Source organism: Hemiscyllium ocellatum, chromosome 3, assembly GCF_020745735.1.
Source record: "Hemiscyllium ocellatum isolate sHemOce1 chromosome 3, sHemOce1.pat.X.cur, whole genome shotgun sequence".
In the NCBI taxonomy this organism is placed as follows: Eukaryota; Metazoa; Chordata; class Chondrichthyes; order Orectolobiformes; family Hemiscylliidae; genus Hemiscyllium; species Hemiscyllium ocellatum.
In genome coordinates, this window is record NC_083403.1 from 28,918,770 (window position 1) to 28,941,267 (window position 22,498).

Genomic DNA, 22,498 nt, shown 5'->3' on the forward strand with positions numbered 1-22,498 from the left:
CCATACCAAGGTTAATCCTTTCAGTTTTATAGCGACTCAGTTACATTTGCCCTTCATACCTTGAGAAAGTCTGATGGTGAACATGAATCTCACCAACCTGTTGTATAACGATGTTGTGGTTTTTCTTGAGGATAAGTAGATTTTCTGCTCACAACTTATGTATAGGAAATATTTAACAGTGAATATATTTCAAAGATTAGGTAACCATAAAGGAAAACAAAATAATTGCAGAAACTCTAAGAAGGGATTTCTTAAAATTTGATTTTGAATGTGTGCATCACCGGCAATGCCAATGCTTATTGCCCATTCCCAGTTGCCCTTGAGAAAGGACAGTTTCTAATTCATTTCAGTTTAAATCTGTAAAAAGTTCATGGAAGGCAGGCTGCACCATTTATGTTTTAGTTTATCATGTTCCACAAGATAACAGAAAATTGCACAACTGTGTGTTATCTCTGTTATGAAACAAAATGATTTTCACTTCTATGAGGGTAAAAGGTACAGGTCACATGGTGTCCTTTTACATTCCTGATGCAAATATTTACAGAGATCTAAATTACAAGTCAATCCAAAAGTCAGGTAAAGGTTACAACGAGAATAAAATATTTTTAAAAACTGTAATCATTGGTTTATGAAACTTTGGGGGACACGAGTTACCACACAGCAGCCTCTGAGGAACAAAACATACAATTAAATAAAAAATAGTTTAAAATATAACAAGAAGCTGCTGTTGGAACAGAGCTGTCATCCCCCTACAGTACTGTGCTTAAATAATGAAAAGTTAAGTAACACTTTTTCCAATGACTGTGTCATGCAGCTTTCAGATCAGGTTCATAAGTTCAAAATGTGACGGGACCCTCAAGTACCGGTGATAAATGTAGGGTAAGTAAACCTGCTGGGGGAACAAAAAAAACTATTCAATATGAGATATTCCAAATGAAATTATCGGTAGGCTCTGGAAAAAGGAAAGAAAAACCTGTAATTTCAGTATTTCAAAACTGTGGCTGAATTAAATGTTTTATCAATTTTTGATGGGTTGAAACTAGGCAAGGTGTGTTGGAGGGTGGGTGGGTGGCGGTGAGCGCGGTGGGGTACAGATGTGTCTCTTAGCAGGATTAAGATGTTTCTTAGGGACAGTACACTGATTATAACATTAATATTTTAACCATTTTATGTTTTAAAATGTGAATATTGAAAAGAAAGAAACTATGGCTTATGCAATTTGTGTTTCTTTTTCCTCACTGGTTTGTGGGAGGAGTTCAAGCTGCTCCATACCCCATTTATCTTCTTACTTTATCCTCATGCCAAATCTCCTATTACTTTCAGTCCTCTTAAACTTTCAATCTTTCCGAAAAGGCAGGGCAACAAGTCCCACTGATCTCCATGGCACCACAGACCCTGGAAAGGCTTTTTGACAAACTTGGCCACTTTGGAAGGTAAATGCTTTGCTCTTGTACTTATTAGCCTTTGTTCATTTTGTTTTCAGAGAAACTTAACAGCAATCGCAGTAGGATTTAAAAACTAACAGCAGCTTTGTCTGAAAACTAATTCATGCTGTCCAGCTTAAATAGAGACAATCATGTTCTTATGAAAAAAATATAAATATAAAACATATATTTTAAGATTATGTTTTGGTAAATTTAAAACTCAATTTTAATTCATTTCTCATCCTAGCTTTTGGTCCTGTTTAGAGCTTATTGAATTTTGCTATAGCATTATTCTATACAATTCTCTTTTCATTTGTTAATAATCAAAACTGGCTTTGTATTTTCTAGATTCCAAGCAGCTGTGTATTTTGTGGTCAATTTCCAAACAATAGCATGTGGGATCCACTATTTGGCCTCAGTGTTCCTTGCTGTAACACCACAGTTCGTGTGCAAGTTGCCTGGAAATGTGACCACGATCCTTGTTTCAAATACAACAGCGGGCCCTGGAGATTTGTGGAACTTGTGGACTGCAGATTCAAGCAGCGTAGTCGCTTATATGGAAAATGGAGAGATCTGGGAAGCTGAGAAATGTATTCGTTTCAAAAGAATTGGAAGCTTTGAGCTAGTGAATTACTTTAAAGGCAACAGGACACGTTATCCCTGCTCTGATGGTTATAGCTATGATCAAAGCCACATTGAAAACAGCATTGTGACTGAGTGGGACCTAGTCTGTGACAGGGAATGGTTAGCAAAACTCACCCAGCCGATTTTTATGTTTGGAGTCCTACTGGGTGCTGTGGTGTTTGGGGATATCGCTGACAGGTAATTACCAATTCTCCATTTGTTAATTCTATTTGTGAGAACTCTGCTTGTAATTTAGTTTCTCCTTCTTGTTCCCTTTCAAATTTTCCCAAACATCACACCCACCCTCAGCTGAGCTGGCAGCTTAGAAACCTGTTCTTAACTTCTACCAATTCTCTTCTCTAACTGACTACCAACATGTGCCACTAGTTTTCCTCCCAGCTGTTATTAAACAATTAGATTATCTTCACTTTTTTGCCACTGCAACATTGTTCAGTACAGTGCTCACTGTGGTGAGGAATCACAGATACAGAGCCACTATGTAGCATCGTGTGCTGATGATCATCTACAGGTGGGGTTTTTGGAAGATTGACATTTCTAAAGCTTCTGAACATTTAGCTCATCATAGTAAGTTAGGGTTCCATTGTCAACCTGAATTAAATCCCTCTATTTGTTGTGAAAGCAACCTAGATTAGAGGTCGCCCTATTTTAAAACTACGCCCCCACAAAATACCAGCTTGCAAAGCAAAAGAGAACTGAATTTTCCTCCTTTTGTATTCATGAGCACATTGGGTTGTTTCTGAAGAACCACATTAAGGTAGGCATTAATTAAACATTATATTACTTAGAAGTGCATTATTGTGAATAAAAAATAATTGTGCAAAGTGTAAGGTCTTGAAAGCAGTAGAGGTACAAGTGACCAGTCATTTTTTTTTTTGCCATGCGAATGCATGAAAGTTGTGTGGAATCGAAAATGCAAGGCACTTATTTTCAAATCCATGCCACAAGAACTCAACTGACAGCAGCTGCATATTTAGATAAAGTTGGGTTCAGTTGACTTTGTATCTGGTATATATAGATAGATAGACAGAGGATCTGAGCACATGTTCATATGAAACCAGATTGCAGTAGTTATCTTTCACCACACATCACTCTTAAGGCTGTATTGCACATTGGAGATCTGATTACAACCAACTTTCTTAACACCATGTAACTGGAGAATTTGTGCTTTGAGCTTCACGTTGATTGGAAACTGGATTAATAATGCTAGATCTGATTTACTCCTGGATGCAAAGTGCTGGTATTGGTATTTAGTCAAATGCATGATAAGTTTGTATTTTTTTGTTGTTGAGCAAAAGATTACAAAGGAGGAAAATTCAGAATGCCTGGTGGTCAGTCTGGGAGGCTTAGGATCAAATTGTAAAACAAAGGTAATGTTTTTGATTTTAAGAATTAGAATTACGTATATTGTCACATGCACTCATGAGTGCAGTGAAAAGTTTACAACGTGGTCACTTACAGCGCCATCTTAGGTACAAAGGTACCTAAGTACTTGACCTTAAGAATAAATTAGAAAAATAAAGAAATAAAAAGGTCCAGCATTCGGATCCTTCAAGCAGACCAAGCTGGGCCATGCCTCCAGACTGCACCAGACCTTGCTTCCAATCTATGCTGGGAACTTGCCTCCAGTCCATGTCAAACACACACGAACTGCACAAAGGACGCAGCCCTGCTCAAGGCACCAAGCTCCACCATAGCCATTGACCCACTGAGTTCCCGAATCCAAGCTAGGCCTACCAAAGCCAGACTCCTTGATTCAAGCATTACCAACACTGCTGCTGATGACCTCCGAAGATGAAAAAGAAAAGAGAAAGAAAAAGATGGTAAAGGAGAGAGGGGGAGAGAGAGAGAGAGAGAGAGAGAGAGAGAAAGATGTGGCCGGCCTGGAGAATTTGGGCTCAGAAGCCTAACAATCCCTACCATACTGATGCTGCTATGCAGGCAAATAACAGAAGGGCCAGAAAATCTTGAATTTTTATGGCTTTACCATTACTGAGGTATAAGGCCATAATGAATGAAGCAGATCCTCACAAGGACATCAAATAAATGCAGGGTTTTCTCAAGAGATACGAGCTAAACTCAGGTTTTTTTTATGGTGTCCCCAAATGCATCTAACATCTCTAACATCTGGGTACATTTCTACTGCTGAGCTACCTCTACAGCTCTGTGATTATTCAATTTGTGGATATTTGTTCTGATTCAGGATATTTGGAACCAGGGTTTTCATTTGCAAGTTAGGTGCAGAGAGTCAGAACTACTTCTGGCTCCTCAAAGCAGACTTCTAAAAATGGTTGCCTGGACATCAGATTTTCATTCTGTGAGGCCTGGGTGACAACAGATGTCGTGAGAATGCTTCTGGGTAAGGAGACAGGTTGTGTAGAAAGTTTGACATGGGAGTCCAGCATTATGAACAGAAATAAAAAAGAAAATCCATTCTTACAAGCTTCTTCGTCCCTCTGACATACTTCCCAGGCCCCATCCATTCTAACTCAGGCCCTGCACCCAAACCCTTCATATACTCTCCATACCACCTTATGTCTCTTGTATCCACCTTCCATAATCCTTCATATCTCTATGCTAATCTATAATTTTTTACCCACCTCAATGACCCTTTATGGGCAGCACAGTGGCTCAGTGGTTAGTACTGCTGCCTCACAGCGCCAGGGACCTGGGTTCAATTTCAACCTCTGGTGACTGTCTGGGTGGAGTTTACACATTTTCCCTGTGTCTACATGGGTTTCCTCCAGATGCTCTGGTTTCCTCCCACAATCCAAAGGTGTGCAGGTTAGATGAATTATCCGTACTAAACTGCCCATAGTTTTCAGGGATGTGTAGGTTAGGTGCATTAGTCAGAAATAAATGTAGGGAAATGGGTCTGGCTGGATTACTCTTCGAAGGGTCTGTATGGACTTGTTGAGCCGAAGGGCCCGTTTCCACACTATAGGGATTCTATCTTGTCAGTTTAGTGTCAACTCTTGTCAATCCATGCTTCCCACCCTATGCACTTAGACTTAACATCCAGACTCAACAGTCTCCACCATAAGCAGACCGCAGATTCAAGCAGAAATGAAATCTCCATTGGAAAAAAGGTTTCTTCAGAAAAAAAAATCATATTTGTGTCTCTTCAACCATATAAATCCCTATCAGCACAGATATTTGCAACAACAATTTCATTCAAGTGCATTCCCCTCTGAAAACAAGCTTTGGAATTCATAGGAGAAAGTGAGAACTGCAGATGCTGGAGATGCAGAGTGAAAAAGTGTGGCACTGGAAAAGCACAGCCGGTCAGGCAGCATCCAAGGAGCAGGAGAGTTGACGTTTCGAGCATAAGCTCTTCATCAGGATTCTGCCTGACAGGCTGTGAATTTCCAGTGCCATACCTTTTGACTTTGGAATTCATACTCCTGCTCCAAAAAGTCTGTAACCACTGACAGCTGTCAGGTTGTGTAATGGTGAAGATTCAGGCTTTGGTCTTACTGCTGACATTAAATTTCTTCTCTTACACAAATTACAAGAATATTGGAGCAGGCAGCAGCTGACAGCAGTGCTTGCTGGGATATACTGTTTTTGGAACTGCTGTTGGGTGCATCATCCAGATTGAAATTGAAGTGGGATCCAGCCAATAAATAATCCTGAGGAGAAGTATAAATTATGCATAAATTAATTCCCACTAATTTAGGCATACACAGGGATGCCAGTTTGTAGACTTGCACACAATTTTATGCGATATGTTTGAATAATAAAAAACCTTGCATTTATGTTGACCAATGTCTGTTTATACTAATTACTAATAATCTATCCTATTATGTCCACATCATATTGTACTTCTAGTATACCACTATCTTCATTGTATTTTCAGTTGTTTGATCTTGTTGACTTAGCAGAAATAGCTCTGATTTAAATCACTGTGAGCACTAATTTTGACTTTATAGAATTCTTCATCAGGAGCAATTTTGTCTAATGTTCCTTGTGAGCTAAACAATGTTTTTACACATCTGCACAACTTTAGGTTCACTGTTAAATTTTATTGAGATTGCAAATACTTGTATTTGTCATTCTTAATCTGTTTCTTAATCTGTCTAGGTTGGGACGACGCTATATTCTATGGTTCACAAGCACAGCTCAATTTGTGTTTGGAGTTGGTGTTGCGTTCACCAATGATTATTACAGCTTCATTGTTGTTCGTTTCCTCCTAGCCCTGGTATGTATTGTACTGCGTAAGTCTATTTCCTTTTACTAGGTATTGGGTAGCCAGCTATTTTAGATAAAGATTTGATGCACGCTTCAAATTATCGACAGTATTAAACGTTTCAGTTGTAAATCTCATCAACAAGTTTAAGAACCAATCAGAAACCCACATTACTTCCCTGGGAAATGCCCATCTGAATTAGGTATTTTCTCAAGCAGGAACTTGGCAACACCGAACTCTCTCCATAGTTTTGCATATCAGCCAAGAATTACAAATGCTGGAAATCTGAAATTAAAAATAATAAGTGCTGAAGAAACTCAACAGGTCAGGCAGCATCTGAGAGAGAAAAAGTTAATGTTTCATGTCCAAACAGCTCCTCTTTAGAACTATAGCCCTAGCTGTGGAAACCCTGCACTCTTGGAGCTTTGATCATTGCCAGACATGCTACTGGTAGCTGTCGTTGCTCCTGGTTGTGCTGCAGGGAGTTCACCAAGTGTTATCTTTGAATTCCTGGATTCAGATGAAGGTAGAGATTCATGGGGTAGTAGGAGCAAGGAGGTTCAGGTGTAGGGGCATAGTACGGTTTTCAGTATTCCCCCCCCCCCCCACCAACCAACCATCTTTGCCCATTACTTCATCCCCAGATTATACACCGTGTCTGACATGAACTGACCCCATCCACCCTGATAGTCTTTGGGGTTATGGATGAAGGAGATGGGAGTAAAATGAAGTTGAAGATCAAACATGACCATAGAAAACAGAATTTTCAGTCGGCTCAGATTGTCATATACGTTGTAAGGGGCATATCATATTGTAGAGTTGGAACTGTGTAATTTAACATTGGATGGGGAAAGGAGATTTCAATCTTTTGAGTTGAATATAATGTCAAAGTTGTGTGCAATTTGACTCAACATCAGCCAGCAACTAAAACAGGAAAACTGTTAATGGCAAGGATGCCGAGTGTTTTTATAGCACTTGAAAACCATTACTTTGATCTTTCTGAAGTTCTATTTAGTTTTAGCTTCAGGTTTTATGGCAATCCACAGTGTGTAGCCTTTACGTTTCTTTTTGTAGGCAGTAACCAATTTTATGATGCAGTTATGTAGGGGGCTAGAAACCCCCTGAAAATTTATCCAAGTGCAATTCTTCAATTTAATCTGTTCCCTAGACTGTCTGAATTATCTTATTCCAGACAATGAAACATAATGAATCTTGGGTTAGGAGCTCAGACATCCGTAGCAGCTGAACACAAGGGAAAACATTGTTTGATTGGCACCATTCTCCATTGTTCAATATTTGTTCACACAAGACTGAGAGATGTCAAATGTTTACGGTTTCTGCCGTGGGTACTTTTAAAAGTCAGGTTCATTCATACTTTTTAGAGACATGATATAAACAGTTTTCTTCAGAAATTTATGAATGAAGTGTTATAAAGCATTTTCATACATGACATTATAAATGTAGACTAAAACAAAAGCACAATATTGTGGATGCTAGAAATGTTAGAAAAACTCAGCAAATCTGGCAACATCCATGGAGAGAGAAGCTGAGTTAACATTCAAGGACCGGTGCCTTTTCTCCAGGGCAAAAGACAAGGTTGCAGCATTTGTATTGATCTTCACTAGAGGTGCTGAGTGGTTAACCTGTCTTGGCCTCTTCTTGAGGGGTGACCTTATAGAGGTTTACAAAATTGTGAGGGGCATGGATAGGGTAAATAGGCAAAGTCTTTTCCCTGGGATCGGGGAGTCCAGAACTAGGGGGCATAGGTTTATGGTGAGAGGGGAAAGATATAAAAGAGACCTCATGGGCAACTTTTTCACACAGAGGGTGGTACGTATATGGAATGAGCTGCCGGAGGAAGTGGTGGAGGCTGGTACAATTGCAACATTTAAGAGGCATTTGGATGGGTTTATGAATAGGAAGGGTTTGGAGGGATATGGGCTGGGTGCTGGCAGGTGGGACTAGATTGGGTTGGAATATCTGGTCAGCTTGGACGGGTTGGACCGAAGGGTCTGTTTCCATGCTGTACATCTCTATGACTCTGAATGACTGAAGGCATTGGGTACTCCAAAGGCTATGTTCCCTGACAACATTCTAGCAATAATACTGAAGGTGTGTGCTCCAGAACTAGCCACAAAGCCAGTCAAGCTGTTCCAATATAGCTATAACATTGACATCAACCCAACAACATGGAAGATTGCCTTGGTATGTCAACAAAAAACAGGAGAGACACAGCCTATCCAATTACCATCTTATCAGTCTTATCTTGATCATTATCAAAGTAATGGAAGGTGTTGTCAACTGTACAATCAAACTGCACTTGCTGAGCAATAACCCATTCCCAGATGCTCACCTTGGGTTTTGCTAGGGCCACTCAGCAAATAATTCTATTACAACTGTGATCAAAAAGTGGGCAAAAGAACGGAACTTCCAAAGAGAATTGTGGATGACTGCCCTTAACATGAAGGCAGCATTTGAACTGGCCATGGCATCAAGGCTGGGTTGTCAAACATGAAGAAAAATACTCCCAAAAGCAGTTTTGGAGACATTTGCTAATCAAAGTTTCACTAAAGCCTGGGGACATTACTGAGAAATCCATGGGACCTGTTTCGAATGCACTTCCTGTTTGATGTGCAGACATTCAACAGTAGCCATCTGTGGTCCATATTTGTCTCATGTTAAAAGTTGGATGTTAGAATACAAGATTTATCTTTCTTTGCACAGTTTAAACCTTTTTATTGTCAATAATCTTTGCATATTTGTTTCAGTTTTTATTTGTAAGGTAGTTACTTATTGTTGACTAAAGAACCTTGATTAATGTGTTTCTAATGCTGGACCAGAGACAGTCTAAAATCTAGATTATTGGGAAAAATCACTGTGTTGGTTAACTTTAAAACTTGTTGTAATTTGTGGAGGAGTGAGACTAGAAAGGAACCACTACACCCCTCCAGCTGCAGTTGCAACAGCTAAGTGGTGAATAATATTCATTCCATACAACTGCTAACCAGTGACCATCTCAAATAAGAGCAAATCCAACCATCACCCTTTGACCTTCATTATCATCACTGAATCCCTCACTATCAACATCCAGGGGTTATCATTGCCCAGAAACTGAACTGGACTAGACAAATAAATACCGTGGCTGTAGGGGCAGGTCAGAACCTTCGAATTCTGTGATGAGTAATTCATCTTTTCAATCCTAATGCTTGCACACAAGCTACAAGGCATATATCAAGGTTGTAATGGAATACTTTCCACTTGCCTGCATGAGTGCAGATCTAGCAACACTTCATAAACTTGACACCACCCAAGAGAAAACAACCCACTTGATTGGCACCCCAATCAAACACCTTCAACATCCATTTTGTACATCAGAAGGTAAATGTTTCTGAACGGAATACATGTCTACATTTTTTAGTGAGAGCCTTATTTCAGTTAACCACATTTCCATAAAACCTATGCCACACTGATTATTAATTTTCCATACTGTACAGCTAATTTGCACCCATTTAACCCTTTAATATATAGTCATCATCTGTTGTGTCATTCCATCATATCTCAGGCATTCCTTCCCCTTTTAATATATTAAATATATATAAAGAAAGAAAACAAAGACAACAACATAATATATTGCAGTTCTTTTACTTTCCACATGAAAGTTGCAACATCCTTTTTTCCAGTATATTCTACAGTTCTTTGAATAAAATGACCCAGCGCAGTTTAGAGATTTCTCCATTCTCCAACTCTCTTTAAAACTGCAATATCGATCTTCAGTTTTTTTGCAGTCACACATTTTGTTGAGTGTATGTTATCCCATAGTGACTTATCCCACAGTGACTTGGAACCAGATCTTAATTCCTTCGCTACCACTGGGTCAAAATCCTGGCACTCCCACCATCACCGCATTGTGGGTGTAACTAGCCATGTGGACAACAACAAATCAAAAAGACACTTTGTCATGTCTTATGAATGGGCAATAAATATCTAGCCAATGATCTCCATGACCCATGACCAAATATGTAACAAAAATATAAGAGAGTAAAATGTATAACAGATGGATTCTCATGCAACCTGTTTCAATCCAACAAGTTAGGTTAAAATTGCCTACTTTGTGTAAAATTCCTTTGCTACCACAAAATCTCTTTTATACCAGTTTTGGCAGTATTGGCCTTTCATATCCTTATGTAGTAAACTAGGCTAAGAAGCTGCACTTTCAAGAGCTGAACACGGTAATGTATTTATTGGCATTAAGTAAATAAAAAATGAAAGAACTTGTACAATTATGTGTAATCCTTACTTTTCTTTGCATTTTAAACAGGTTTCTAGTGGCTACCTTGTGGTTGTTTTTGTCTATGTGACAGAATACACTGGATTGAAAGCCCGCAGTTGGGCATCTATGCATGTCCATGCTTACTTTGCTGTTGGCGTCATGGTAGTTGCCTTGGTTGGATTCCTGGTTCGGGCCTGGCGATTCTACCAACTTGTTTTGTCACTTGTGACAATACCATTTATATTTTGCTGCTGGCTATTGCCAGAGACACCCTGGTGGCTTCTGGCTAAAGGACGGCTTGAAGAAGTGCAGAAACTGATTGACACAATTGCTCGATGGAACAAAGTCAAGATCCCATGTCATGTCTCTGTAATGCAGATGAATAGTCCTGATGATTCAACAGACAAAGAAATTGCAATAAAGACAAGTGAGACCAAAGAAGACAAAACCAGTATCCTAGATCTTTTCCATACCTGGAATTTGGCTAAGAGGACCATCACAATCTGGCTTGTGTGGTTCACTGGGAGTCTGGGCTATTATGTTAGCTCTTTGGGTTCTGTCAATCTGGGTGGAAACGAATATTTGAATCTTTTTCTGGCAGGTAAGAAAATGTTTGTATATGCTAATTGAGTATTAAATATAGAAGGCAGTCAGTTCCTTTTATAGCGTTTCAAATGTTCTGGTTACCTAGTTCTACAAAACAAAGAAAAGCAATATATGTTTTCATGTTGTTGCCAGTGTTAAATAATGAATGGGAGAAGTGATTTTATTCAGGTTTTCCCACGCTGAAAGTCACAACCCCTGGTGGGGTAACAGCTGAAATTTTGGAGTCATGAGCATGTACTAAAAGCAGTGTGGCTGTTTTTTTCTCCCCTACAGTATGGAAACAGGCCTTTGGACCCGACAAGTCCACACCCACCCAAACCCATTCACCTACCCAATATTTACCGCTGAATAATGGGCAATTTAGCATGGCCAATTCACCTGGTCTGCACATCTTTGGACTGTGGGAGGAAACCCATGCAGACACAGGGAGAATGTGCAAACTTCACACAGACAGTCATCTGAGGTGGGAATCGAACCGGGGTCCCTAGCACTGTGAGCCACCGCACCGCCACATTTTAGATTAGATTAGATTCCCTACAGTGTGGAAACAGGCCTTTCAGCCCAATTTCTTCAAGTGGCCATGAACTAGCCAACCAGAACTAGCCTGAATGCTGTGCTGAGAAACTTTCTGGAGAAGTAGGTGGTGCTTTAACTTAAGAACTTTGTGAAATACAGTCACTGCCTCCGCCGACTGTCAAAGGGCCTTCCCCCATTCTTACATGTCTCACTTCACCCTCACCTCTGCTCCTAACAGAACTTCCCCACACACGCACCTGCTTGTCCCAAAGACCAGGTCTGGGCTATGGCTGTTGGCAAGCACCATACAGCCACAATGGAACAATGTTTGGGAAGCACTGATTTAATGTGTAATGTTTTCACTATCTGACCATTCTTTCTGTAGGATAGAAAATGAAATAACTCAATAACTACTCTTGGATACCAGATTGCATGTAGTACTGAAGAATCAAAGCATTGTTAATGGCCTTGTAGATTCAGTTTAATTTGTAACATTAACCTCAAAGTAAAATGGTGGCAAGTATTATTCTTAGTGGACACAACAGCTGATGAGAATGGGATTTCCAAGAGTTAGTAATCCTACATACTTACTTTAATAAGGGATTCGTGGGAAGCAGAGTCGAAGAGTGTGGTGCTGGAAAAGCACAGCCAGTCAGGCAGCATCCGATGAGCAGGAGAGTTGAAGTTTCGAGCATAAGCTCTTCGTCACTCTCTAAGTGGTACAAAAATCTTAAGTAAAATCATTCATAAATAGGCATGTTTGATGAGGCAGAACATTTCAGTTTTATAGCAAGGCACACCTGCAGTACTAAAACAGAATAGAACATCAAGAGAGAGTATACACAGACCCAGAATCATGAACAAGGTGAAAGAGATTGTGTCTATAGGAGAAAGAAAGATCCCAGAGGCTTAAAACAGAATGAAAGGGTGTGTGAAAGAATGGACCTAAATGTTAAAACAACAAAAGTGAGCACTTGGAGCTGAATCGTGAATTAGTATAGGAGGGATTGCAAGAACATGGCTCAGATTGCAGATCAATTACAAACAGAAATATCAAAGCAATGTATCACACTGAAACATGTAAATGATTGGTTCATTACCGAAATTGCTGGAGAAACTCAGCAGATCTGGCCGCATTTGAGGAGAGGAAACAGAGTTAACGTTTTGAGTTTAGTGACCCTTCTTCAGAATGAATTAGTTGGTGTATATTTTTCTCACTTATCTTTCAGAAAACATGCAATTTATTCATTAGCACACAATAAAGGTGGCAGAGTAGTAGGGGACAGTATTGTTAGAGGAATGGATATGCCAAGAGTGAGAGTCCAGGAAGCTGTGTTGTTGCCTAATGCTATTGTTTGGGACATCTGATCTGGGCTGGAGAGGAACTAGCAGTGGGAAGGGGAAGACGTAAAACTCAGTAGGTCTGGCAGTATCAGTGGAGAGAAATCAGAGTTAGTGTATTGGGTTGAGTGACCCTTCCTCAGAATTGATGATAGCTAGGAAAATGTTAGTTTATATGCAGATGATAGGCTGGGGGCTGGGGGAGGGGATAAAGAATGATTGATAGATGGGGATAGTGTCCAAAGAGAGAGAAGAAAGTTGGATGGATAAAAAAGTGGATGACAATCTGGTTAGCAGGGTAAATAACAGTTAATGGGGACTCTTAATAGCTAACAATAGGTCATATGTAATGGCAGACTATGTGATAACAAGGCCTGGTGTGTGGGGGTTGGGATAAGGACATGGGAGAGCTCAAGCCCTAAAACTGTTGAACTCCGTATTGAGTTCAGAAGGCTGCAGGGTCCCCAAGCGGAAAATGAGGTGTTGTTCTTTCAGCTTAAGCTGATCTTCACTGGAGCACTGCAGCAAGCCTGAGACAGAGATGTTGGTCAAGGAGCAGGATGGTGGCAAGCAACTGGAAGCTCAGGGTCTTTTTTGCAGACAAACCATGTGCCCTTAGATACTGAGGGTGGGGAAAGTAAACGGGCACCTGTGTTTGCAGAGGAAGATGCCATGGGGCTGTGTCTGGATGTTGGGAATGAAGGAAGGGTGGTTCAGGGTATCCTGGAGGAAATGGTCCTTGCAGAAGTCTGACAAAAGAGGGGAGGAAAATATATGTCAGTTGGTGACATCTCTCTGGAGGTAGTGGAAATGGCAGCTGATGATCCTTTTGGTGTGGATGCTAGTGGGAAGTAGGTAAGGACAGGAGGGACTCTATTGCTGTTGCGGGAAGGAAGAGGGGGTGAGAGCTAAAGTGTGGGAGATGGATCTCCTGTGGCTGAGGACCCTGTCAGCAACAAGGCTGGAGAATCCTCAGTTGAGGAAGAAGGTGGACGAACCAGAGGCTCCCTTATCGAAGTTGGCATCATCAGAACAAATGCAATGGAGACAGAGGAACTGGGAGAATGGAATAGTGTTTACAGGAAACAAGGTGTGAAGTGCATAGTCAAGGTAGCTGTGGGAGTCTGTGGGTTTATAGTGGATACTGGTGGCTAGATTTTCCCCAGAAATACAAATAGAGATGTCAATGAAGAGAAGGGAGGAGTTAGAGATAGTCCAGGTGAAAGTGAAAAATGGAAGCAAAATTGATTAAACTTTTCCAATTCTGAACGGCACTGATGATACCATTGATGTACTGGAGAAAGAGTTATAGCTGGGGCTGGAATTGGATTGGAACAGGGAATGTTCCACATACCCCACAAAGAGACAGGCATAACTGGGGCCCATGCAAGTGCCCATGACCACTCCTTTGACCTGAAGAAATTGAGAGGAATTAAAAGAGAAATTGTTCAGGGTGAGGAGGAGCTCGGCCAGATGAAGGAGGCAGATGGTGGGTGGGGACGATCCAGGCCTTTGTTCCAGGAAGACGCGGAGAGCCATGAGACTATCGTGGTTGAAGATGGACCTGCAGAGAGAATGCACCTCCATGGTAAGGAGGAGGCCACTGGAGACCACAGACTTGAAATTCTGAAACTGGTGTAAAACATCAGAGGAATTGCAGATGTACGTGGGCAGGGAGTGGACCAGGGGAGAAAAGATTGGGTCAAGTTAGGAAGAGATGAGTTCTATGGGGCAGGAGCAGGCAGAAACAAACGGTCTGTTTGTGGATTTTGGGAAGGGGATAGAAGGGGACTGTGCGGCGTTGGGGAACTATCAACCTCTTACTGGGGATGCCAGGTTACCAGATGAAATAAGGCCGATGACTGTAGTTGATACAATGGCGTGATGTTCCATTGTGGGATCATGGTCTAAAGGAGATAGGAGGCTCCTGCTGCCCTGTTCACAACTTGCTTTCTGACCTATCTTTGAATCATCAGCCAATTTTACTGTAAAACCTTTAGTCCCTTCTTGCTAATTGTGATACAAATTGTAAAGAGTTGAGGCTTTAGCACTGACCCCTGTGGGACACCACTTATGACATTCTGCCAGCCCGGGAAAGACCTCTTTGAATCCTGTTAACCAGACAATGTTCTATCCATTCCAAATGATTATCTTCCACACCTTGAGCTCCTATTTTCCACAATAATCTATGATGTGGCATCTTATGAAACGCCTTCCGGAAATCGAAGTACATTACATCCACTGGTTCCACAGCACTTGTTACTTCTTTGAAGAACTCCAATAGATTAGTTAAAAATGATTTCCCTTTGACAAAACCATGTTGACTCTGCTTGATTACCTTGTACTTGTCTGAGTGCCTTGTTACAATTCGCTTTTTATTAATAGCTTTTAATACTTTCTCTATGACTGATCACCATTGCCAAATCTCCTCTGTGTTTTGCTCCAAACAGCATAAAATCCTAGCCCTATGTTATTCCCATTCAGAATCACATTAGTAGATCTTAACGCAAACGCTGCCATCCTGAAAAAACCCATTTATTCCTACTCTGACTTTTATTAGACAATCTTCCATTGCGACATTACAAGTTTTGCATCTGAATTGATGTATTATTCATAACAAAACATACGTTGTCAGTTTAAATGGAAATAGATAACTGTGGTCTGATAGTAATTGCAGAGATATAAATATTGAATATTGAAGGAAATATTGTGGGCGGCACGGTGGCACAGTGGTTAGCACTGCTGCCTCACAGCGCCTGAGACCCAGGTTCAATTCCCGACTCAGGCGACTGACTGTGTGGAGTTTGCACGTTCTCCCCGTGTCTGCGTGGGTTTCCTCCGGGTGCTCTGGTTTCCTCCCACAGTCCAAAGATGTGCGGGTCAGGTGAATTGGCCATGCTAAATTGCCCATAGTGTTAGGTAAGGGGTAAATGTAGGGGTATGGGTGGGTTGCGCTTCGGCGGGTCGGTGTGAACTTGTTGGGCCGAAGGGCCTGTTTCCACACTGTAAGTAATCTAATCTAATTTTGTACATGACATTTGAAAGGACAGGCCACAATGAAAAGTGGTTGGTAGCTCTGTTAATAAAGGATGACATTAGTATAATGGAGAATGATGATTTTAGTTATAAAGATCAGCATGTAGTGTCCATTTGTATAAGAAATAAGAAAGGTGAAAAGTTATTGTAGTAGTTAACCAGCATCCTTGATAATAACTATAATGTAGGATAAGGTATACAGTAATGGTGGCTTGTGAGAGAGGTACAACAATAATCATGACTGATTTTAATTACATATATAGTGAGCAAATTATATTGGCAAAAGTAGCTGAAAGATTAGTTCTTTGAATGTTTTTGGTTGTGTTTCTTACAGAAGCATTTGCCACGGCCAACCAGAGAACTGATTATTCTAGATTATTAGATTAGATTTGCTCCAGGCCCTTCAGCCCAACAAGTCCACACCGACCCTCCAAAGAGTAACCCATCCAGACCCATTTCCCTCTGACTAATGCACCTAAACTATGGGCAATTTAGAATGGCCAATTCACCTGGCCTGCACATCTTTGGACTGTGGGAGGAAGCTGGAGCATCTGTAGGAAACCCATGCAAACACAGGGAGAATGTGCAAACTCCACACAGACAGTCGCCTAATAGATCTGGTAATGTTCAACAAGACAGGATTAATGAATGGCCCAATTAATTAATAATGGTACCCCTATGTACCAGTGATGATAACATGATTGAATTTTGCTTTCAATTAGAAAGAGAGGTCTGGGACTGAGATGAGTTTTTTTACAATTTAAATAAGGTCAGTTAGGAGGATATGAAGTTAGAGCTGGAAAATTAGATCTTAACACTGAGCAAAGATATATGCCAGTGAGAAAGAAAGATGTGAGGGAAGAATGCGCCACCTGTGATTAGCTAATGAAGTTAAAGATATTGTATAGTTTTTAAAATGGAAGGGTTTATTCAGATTTATTACACGGAAAAATATTTTAAGATGTATTGCACCATCACAAGGTACGCTAGAAAGAAAATTTGGGAAATTAAAATGGAAAATAAGGAAATTCTGGATGAATTAAACAGATATTTTGCACCTATCCTCTCTATAGATGATACAAACCACATGCCAGAAATAATTGTGAGGCAAAAGATGAAAGAGAGGGAGGAACTTCAAGCAATGACAATCACCAGGGGAAGAGTACTGATAAAATTATTCAAACAAAAATCTGATAAGTTCCTAGGTTCTGATTAACCTAATCCCAGAACCTTAAAATAAATAACTGTTGAGATAGAGAAGCATTAGTATGAAGATACAGCAGGTGATTAAGATGGAAAATTGAATGTTGTTTATCATAAAAGGAATGGAGTATAAAAGTAGGATGCTTGCTACAGTTTATTATGCATGACATTGATGAGACTACTGTTAGAGTGTTGTGTACAGTTTTGGCCCCTTATTCAAAAATAAACGCAATTGCATGAAAAGTAGTTCAGAGAAGGCTCACTCGGTTGATTCCGAGGATAAGGGATTATCTTATATGTATAAGTTGGATGTGTAACTGTTGGAGTTTAGGAGATCTTACTGAAACATAAAAGATCCTGAGGAGCCATGACAGGGTGGATGCTGAAAGATGTACCCCATTATGGAATAAAGTAGAAGTAGGCAATATTGTTTAAAAATAAGGGTCTCTTATTTAAAGTGAAAATGTATTTTCTTTCACAGGGATGTGCATGTAGTGCTGGATTAGATAATTGGATATTGTTAAGACAGACCTGGAATATTTCTTAACACACAAGGGAGTCAAAGAACATTGGGGGTGGGCAAGAAAACGAAATCAAGGCTACAATAAATATAGGGATTATGAGTAGGCCATTCAGCCCTTAAAGTCTATCTTACCACTTGATCAGCCATGATCTTACAAAATGATAACATAGACTTGTAGGGCTGAATGGTCTACTCATAATTTCTATATTTCTGTGTCACCTGTTTACAATTATTGTGCACCGTAGGATAGAATTTTACTTTGTACTTTAGTCAACAGCAATGACAATTAAATTTATGTTGAATAAATAGTTAATTTTATATGCCAGTCAGAGCAAGTATTCTTCATGATATAATTTGCTTTTGTCATTTATTTAGTTTAAAGTTATCTGATGGAAACCTCAAAATTGAAATAAACTACAGTTTTAAGTCAATATTTTAATCTCTTATGATGACATGAAATTTGATTTGATGGAAGAGATCATTCATCACATCTTATAGGGAAATTGTTATCCCTTAGTGATATTATTTTTTAATTTACATCATTAGCTGAATTTTCACAGCTTTTGGTCTTATTTATGAATGGAGCACCCTGCCACACTAAAGAAAGTAATTTTGAGGAATGAAGAAAGGGCAGACCCACTAGCAGTGGTACACCTATTGTTTAATGAAAGAGTACCATTGAAAGGGTGATCTCATTTTCTTTTCAACACAAGAAGTTTTGCTGAAACAAAGTAGTTCTGAAATCGGTAAATTAAAAAATGGAAGTACAGTGTTAAGTAGCTTTGGAATATAGTGTGTGACAACTCGTTAGATCTGCATGACAATGAAGCATGAAATAGCATTTCTTGTTCCCAAGTGAACTTCTAGTACATTATGTGGTGCCTTTTTAAAAGGCATCAAGCAGAGGATAGGTTTATCCTTATAAGCCAACAGCTGCTATAGTTCACCTGGTCACTGAATGCAGGATGACATTGACAGTGACCCTACATTTTTTCTGTCTTTTCAATCAAGGACAGCATGCAGTAAGGACAATTGATCATGAGGAAGGATATAATAAATGATTGAATGCTCTATGTTAAGTTTTGTAATTTTTGAATGTGTAGCAGTTGAGTTCTTACCTGGGAGTGCATCACCTATCTAAGGAATATTTTTCAGGTGAAAAATCGGGGCGGGGTAATGATCTGAAGTTTGTGAACTCAATATTGAATCTAGGAGGAGGTAAAGTGCCTTATCACAGGATGAGATGATGCTGTTCATGCTTACGCTGAACTTCATTGATACAGTAGGAGTGCTCAGAGTAGGATGGGCTTAACAATTAAAATGAAAAGCAGCATAGAGCTCAGTGCTGGGCTTGTAGACAAAATGGAGATGTTTCAGAAAGTGGTCACCTAAACTGAGTTTGATCAGTTCGGTATGTACTGGAGACTGTATCCTGTACATTATCCTAAATTAAAGGAAGCAATTTCTGGTCCAATGAGTTAAGCCCACATCCCCTGAATTAATGTTTTTTAAATAAAGCACATGTGCGTCAGCTGGTATTAGGTGCCCTGGGTGGTGTAATGTGATGAGGTACAATTGCAGCTATTAAACTTCCTAAACTTGCACAGAAGGGGGCAACTTGCTGAGAAGGGGACAAACAGGTAATGGTCTGTCCCAGTGCCAGCAATGTAGAGGATTTAGGTTTAGGGTTAGAATTATATGGTGCTTGGAAGGGAAATTGCAGACTTCTAATTTGTAGAAGTCATTTGTTTGGCGAATGCTATCAAAAGGAGCCTGAGTGAATTGTATAAGATGGTATACGCTGTTGCCAAAGTATCAAATGGAAGGAACAAATGTTTAAGGTGAGTACAGTGATCATCAAGCTGTTTTTATCCTGGATAAGTGTTGTCAGAATTTTACTATCTGTGGAGGTGTTGGGCTAGTGGCAATGTGACATGACTAGTAATCTAGAGATCCAGGCTAATATTCTGGGGACATGGACAATGTTCCCTCTAAAGTGTGTGGCCGTGCAATCACAAGGACATTCTGCAAATTGCAAACAATGTACTGACACATGGGCGGGCTTCTACTTCCAGACACTGCTGCGACACTCAAAGCTTGGAGGGTAACAGGTGAAAAAGAAAATCTGCCATCCTTACCCAGTCTGGCCACAACGTGACTCCAAACCCACAAATTTAGTTACATTTTAACTGTTCTCTGAAATGGCAAAAAGAGCCAATCAGTTCAAGGGCAGCTAAGGATGGGCAACAAATGTGAGCCTGAGCAGCAATACCCCCTATTCCTTACAAAATCTTAAAAAATAGGTAGTCACAGTGGCTCAGTGGTTAGCACTGCTGCCTCACAGCACCAGGGACCCAGGTTTGAGTCCACCCTCAGGCGACAGTCTCTATGGAATTTGCATGTTCTCCCCGTGTCTGCGTGGGTTTCCTCCAGGTGCTCCAGTTTCCTCCCACAATCCAAGGGTGATCAAACAGGTAGATGAGGGTAAAGCTATTGATGTAGTGTATATGGATTTCAGTAAGGCATTTAATAAGGTTCCCCACAGTAGACTAATGCACACAATACAGAGGCATGGGATTGAGGGTGATTTAGCGGTTTGGATCAGAAATTAGCTATCTGAAAGAAGACAGAGGGTGGTGGTTGTTAGGAAGTGTTCATCCTTGTGTTCAGTTACTAGTGGTGTACAGCAAAGATCTGTTTTGGGATCACTGCTGTTTGTCATTTTTATAAATGACCTGGATGAGTGTGTAGAAAAATGTGTTAGTAAATTTGTGGATGATACTAAGGTTGGTGGAGTTAATGGTAGTGCCGAAGGATGTTGCAGGTTACAGAGGGACATAGATAAGTTGCAGAACTGGGCTGAGGGGTGGCAAATAGAATTTAATGCGGTAAAAAAAAGTGTGAATTAACTTTGGAAGGAGCAACAGGAATAAATAGTATGGGCTAATGATGAGATTTTTGGTAGTGTAGATGAGCAGAGAGATCAGTGTCCATGTACATAGATCCCTGAAAGTTACCACCCAGGTTGAGAGGGTGTTAAGAAGGCATGGTATGTTAGCTTTTATTGGTAGAGGGGTTGAGTTCAGAGCCATGAAGTCATGTTGCAGCTGTACAAAACTCTGGTATGGCCGCACTTGGAGTGTTGCATACAGTTCTGGTCACCACATTATAGAAAGGATGTGAAGCTCTGGAAAGGGTTCAGAGGAGATTTACTAGGATGTTGCTTTGTAAGGGAGGGTGGGGGGAAGGTCTTATGAGGAAAGGCTGAGGGACTTAAGGCTGTTTTTGTCAGAGAAGAAGGTTGCCAGGTGACTTAATTGAGACATATAAGATATCAGAGGGTTAGATAGGGTGGACAGTGAAAGCCTTTTTCCTCGGATGGTGATAGCTAGCACAAGGGGACATACCTTTAAATTGAGGGATGGTGGATATAGGACAGATGTCAGAGGTAGTTTATTTACTCAGAGAGTAGATGGGGTATGGAACGCCCTACCTACAACAACAGTAGACTCGCCAGCTTCAAGGGCATTTAAATGGTCATTGGAAAATAGAATAGTGTAGGATAGATGGGCTTCAGATTGGTTCCACAGGTTGACGCAACATCGAGCGCTGAAGGGTCTGTACTGCGCTGTAATATTGTATGTGCAGGTTATGCTAAATTACCTGTAGTGTTCAGGAATGTGTAGGTTAGGTGCATTAGTTAGGGGTAAATATAAGACAAAAGGGTAGGGGAATGGGTCTGGGTGGCTTACCCTTGGGAGGGTCAGTGTGGACTTATTGGGCCGAATGGCCTGTTTCAACACTGTAGGGATTCTAGGCCAACCTTCTAGGTCAAATAAATGCAGATCCAGGTAAGAGTATTCACACTACTAACTTCTGTCTTGGAGATGCTGGACAGGCTTTGGGGAGCTGAGTTACTTGCTACAGGCTCAGTCCTGATGTTAAAGCTGCTGTCTTATATGGAAAGCTTGCCTGTGAAATATCTGCCCAGAAGAAAATAGGAATTTGGAAACTCTGCGATTCCATCTCTTCAGCATCCATGAATGATACTGGCAGTCCCATTCAATTTGCTATTTTGCCAAGGTGTTTAACTGTCATTGTACACAGTTGTCAGATGTTTCAGGAAGTAGATTTGCTTTTCATCTGCTTTCCACAATTTTCTCATTCTCAGATGCCTCTTGTTTTCAACCCTGTAATATTGTTGCTATAATTTTCTTTCCTGTTTTGAAAGCAAGGCCTTTTTAATTATGTGACTAAGCTGGTTCAACTTGTCAGCTTATTTTTAGTTAAGTATGTTATTAACTTGCTTGCCTATCCTTTAAATGTGAATAATAAATGCAACGATGGATGGATATGGGAATTTGCTGCCTTTCATTTAATGCATGACTAAACAAAGATTGCAGGTGTACTATATCAATAATTGATAGTCCTAATGCAATATTTAATGTTTTGTGCTGAATTCAACCTAGAGACCAATTTTCAACATTATCTATAATATCACAAGACCGGGATGATTCCGCTTTGCTATGCATTTGTCCTGTAATAATTTTTCAACACTCTTCCTAACTCAGTTGGATTTGGAAACATTAAATGTGCAAGATTTCCTAAAAGGAAGTAGGGATATAACAAATAGTTCTCATTTTTGCCAGTCTGAGGATATGACCAGATTCTTACAGCTGTGAGAAATTATTAGATGTCACAACTGGTTAACTTTGCTTCAATTAATTCTCTACTCTCATCACGTCACG

The 22,498-nt window shown here is 40.2% G+C and overlaps 1 protein-coding gene across 1 annotated transcript in view; it reads left to right on the top strand.

Annotated features, from left to right (window-relative positions):
* The first annotated feature begins 1,352 nt into the window (after window positions 1–1,352).
* slc22a16 (solute carrier family 22 member 16) overlaps window positions 1,353–22,498 on the top strand; it is a 39,295-nt gene continuing 18,149 nt past the window's right edge. The window contains exons 1-4 of the mRNA XM_060856289.1: window positions 1,353–1,433; window positions 1,773–2,246; window positions 6,150–6,267; window positions 10,574–11,126. Coding sequence (XP_060712272.1) covers window positions 1,381–1,433; window positions 1,773–2,246; window positions 6,150–6,267; window positions 10,574–11,126 — 1,198 coding nt within the window. The 5' untranslated portion in view covers window positions 1,353–1,380. The remainder of the gene's footprint in view (window positions 1,434–1,772; window positions 2,247–6,149; window positions 6,268–10,573; window positions 11,127–22,498) is intronic.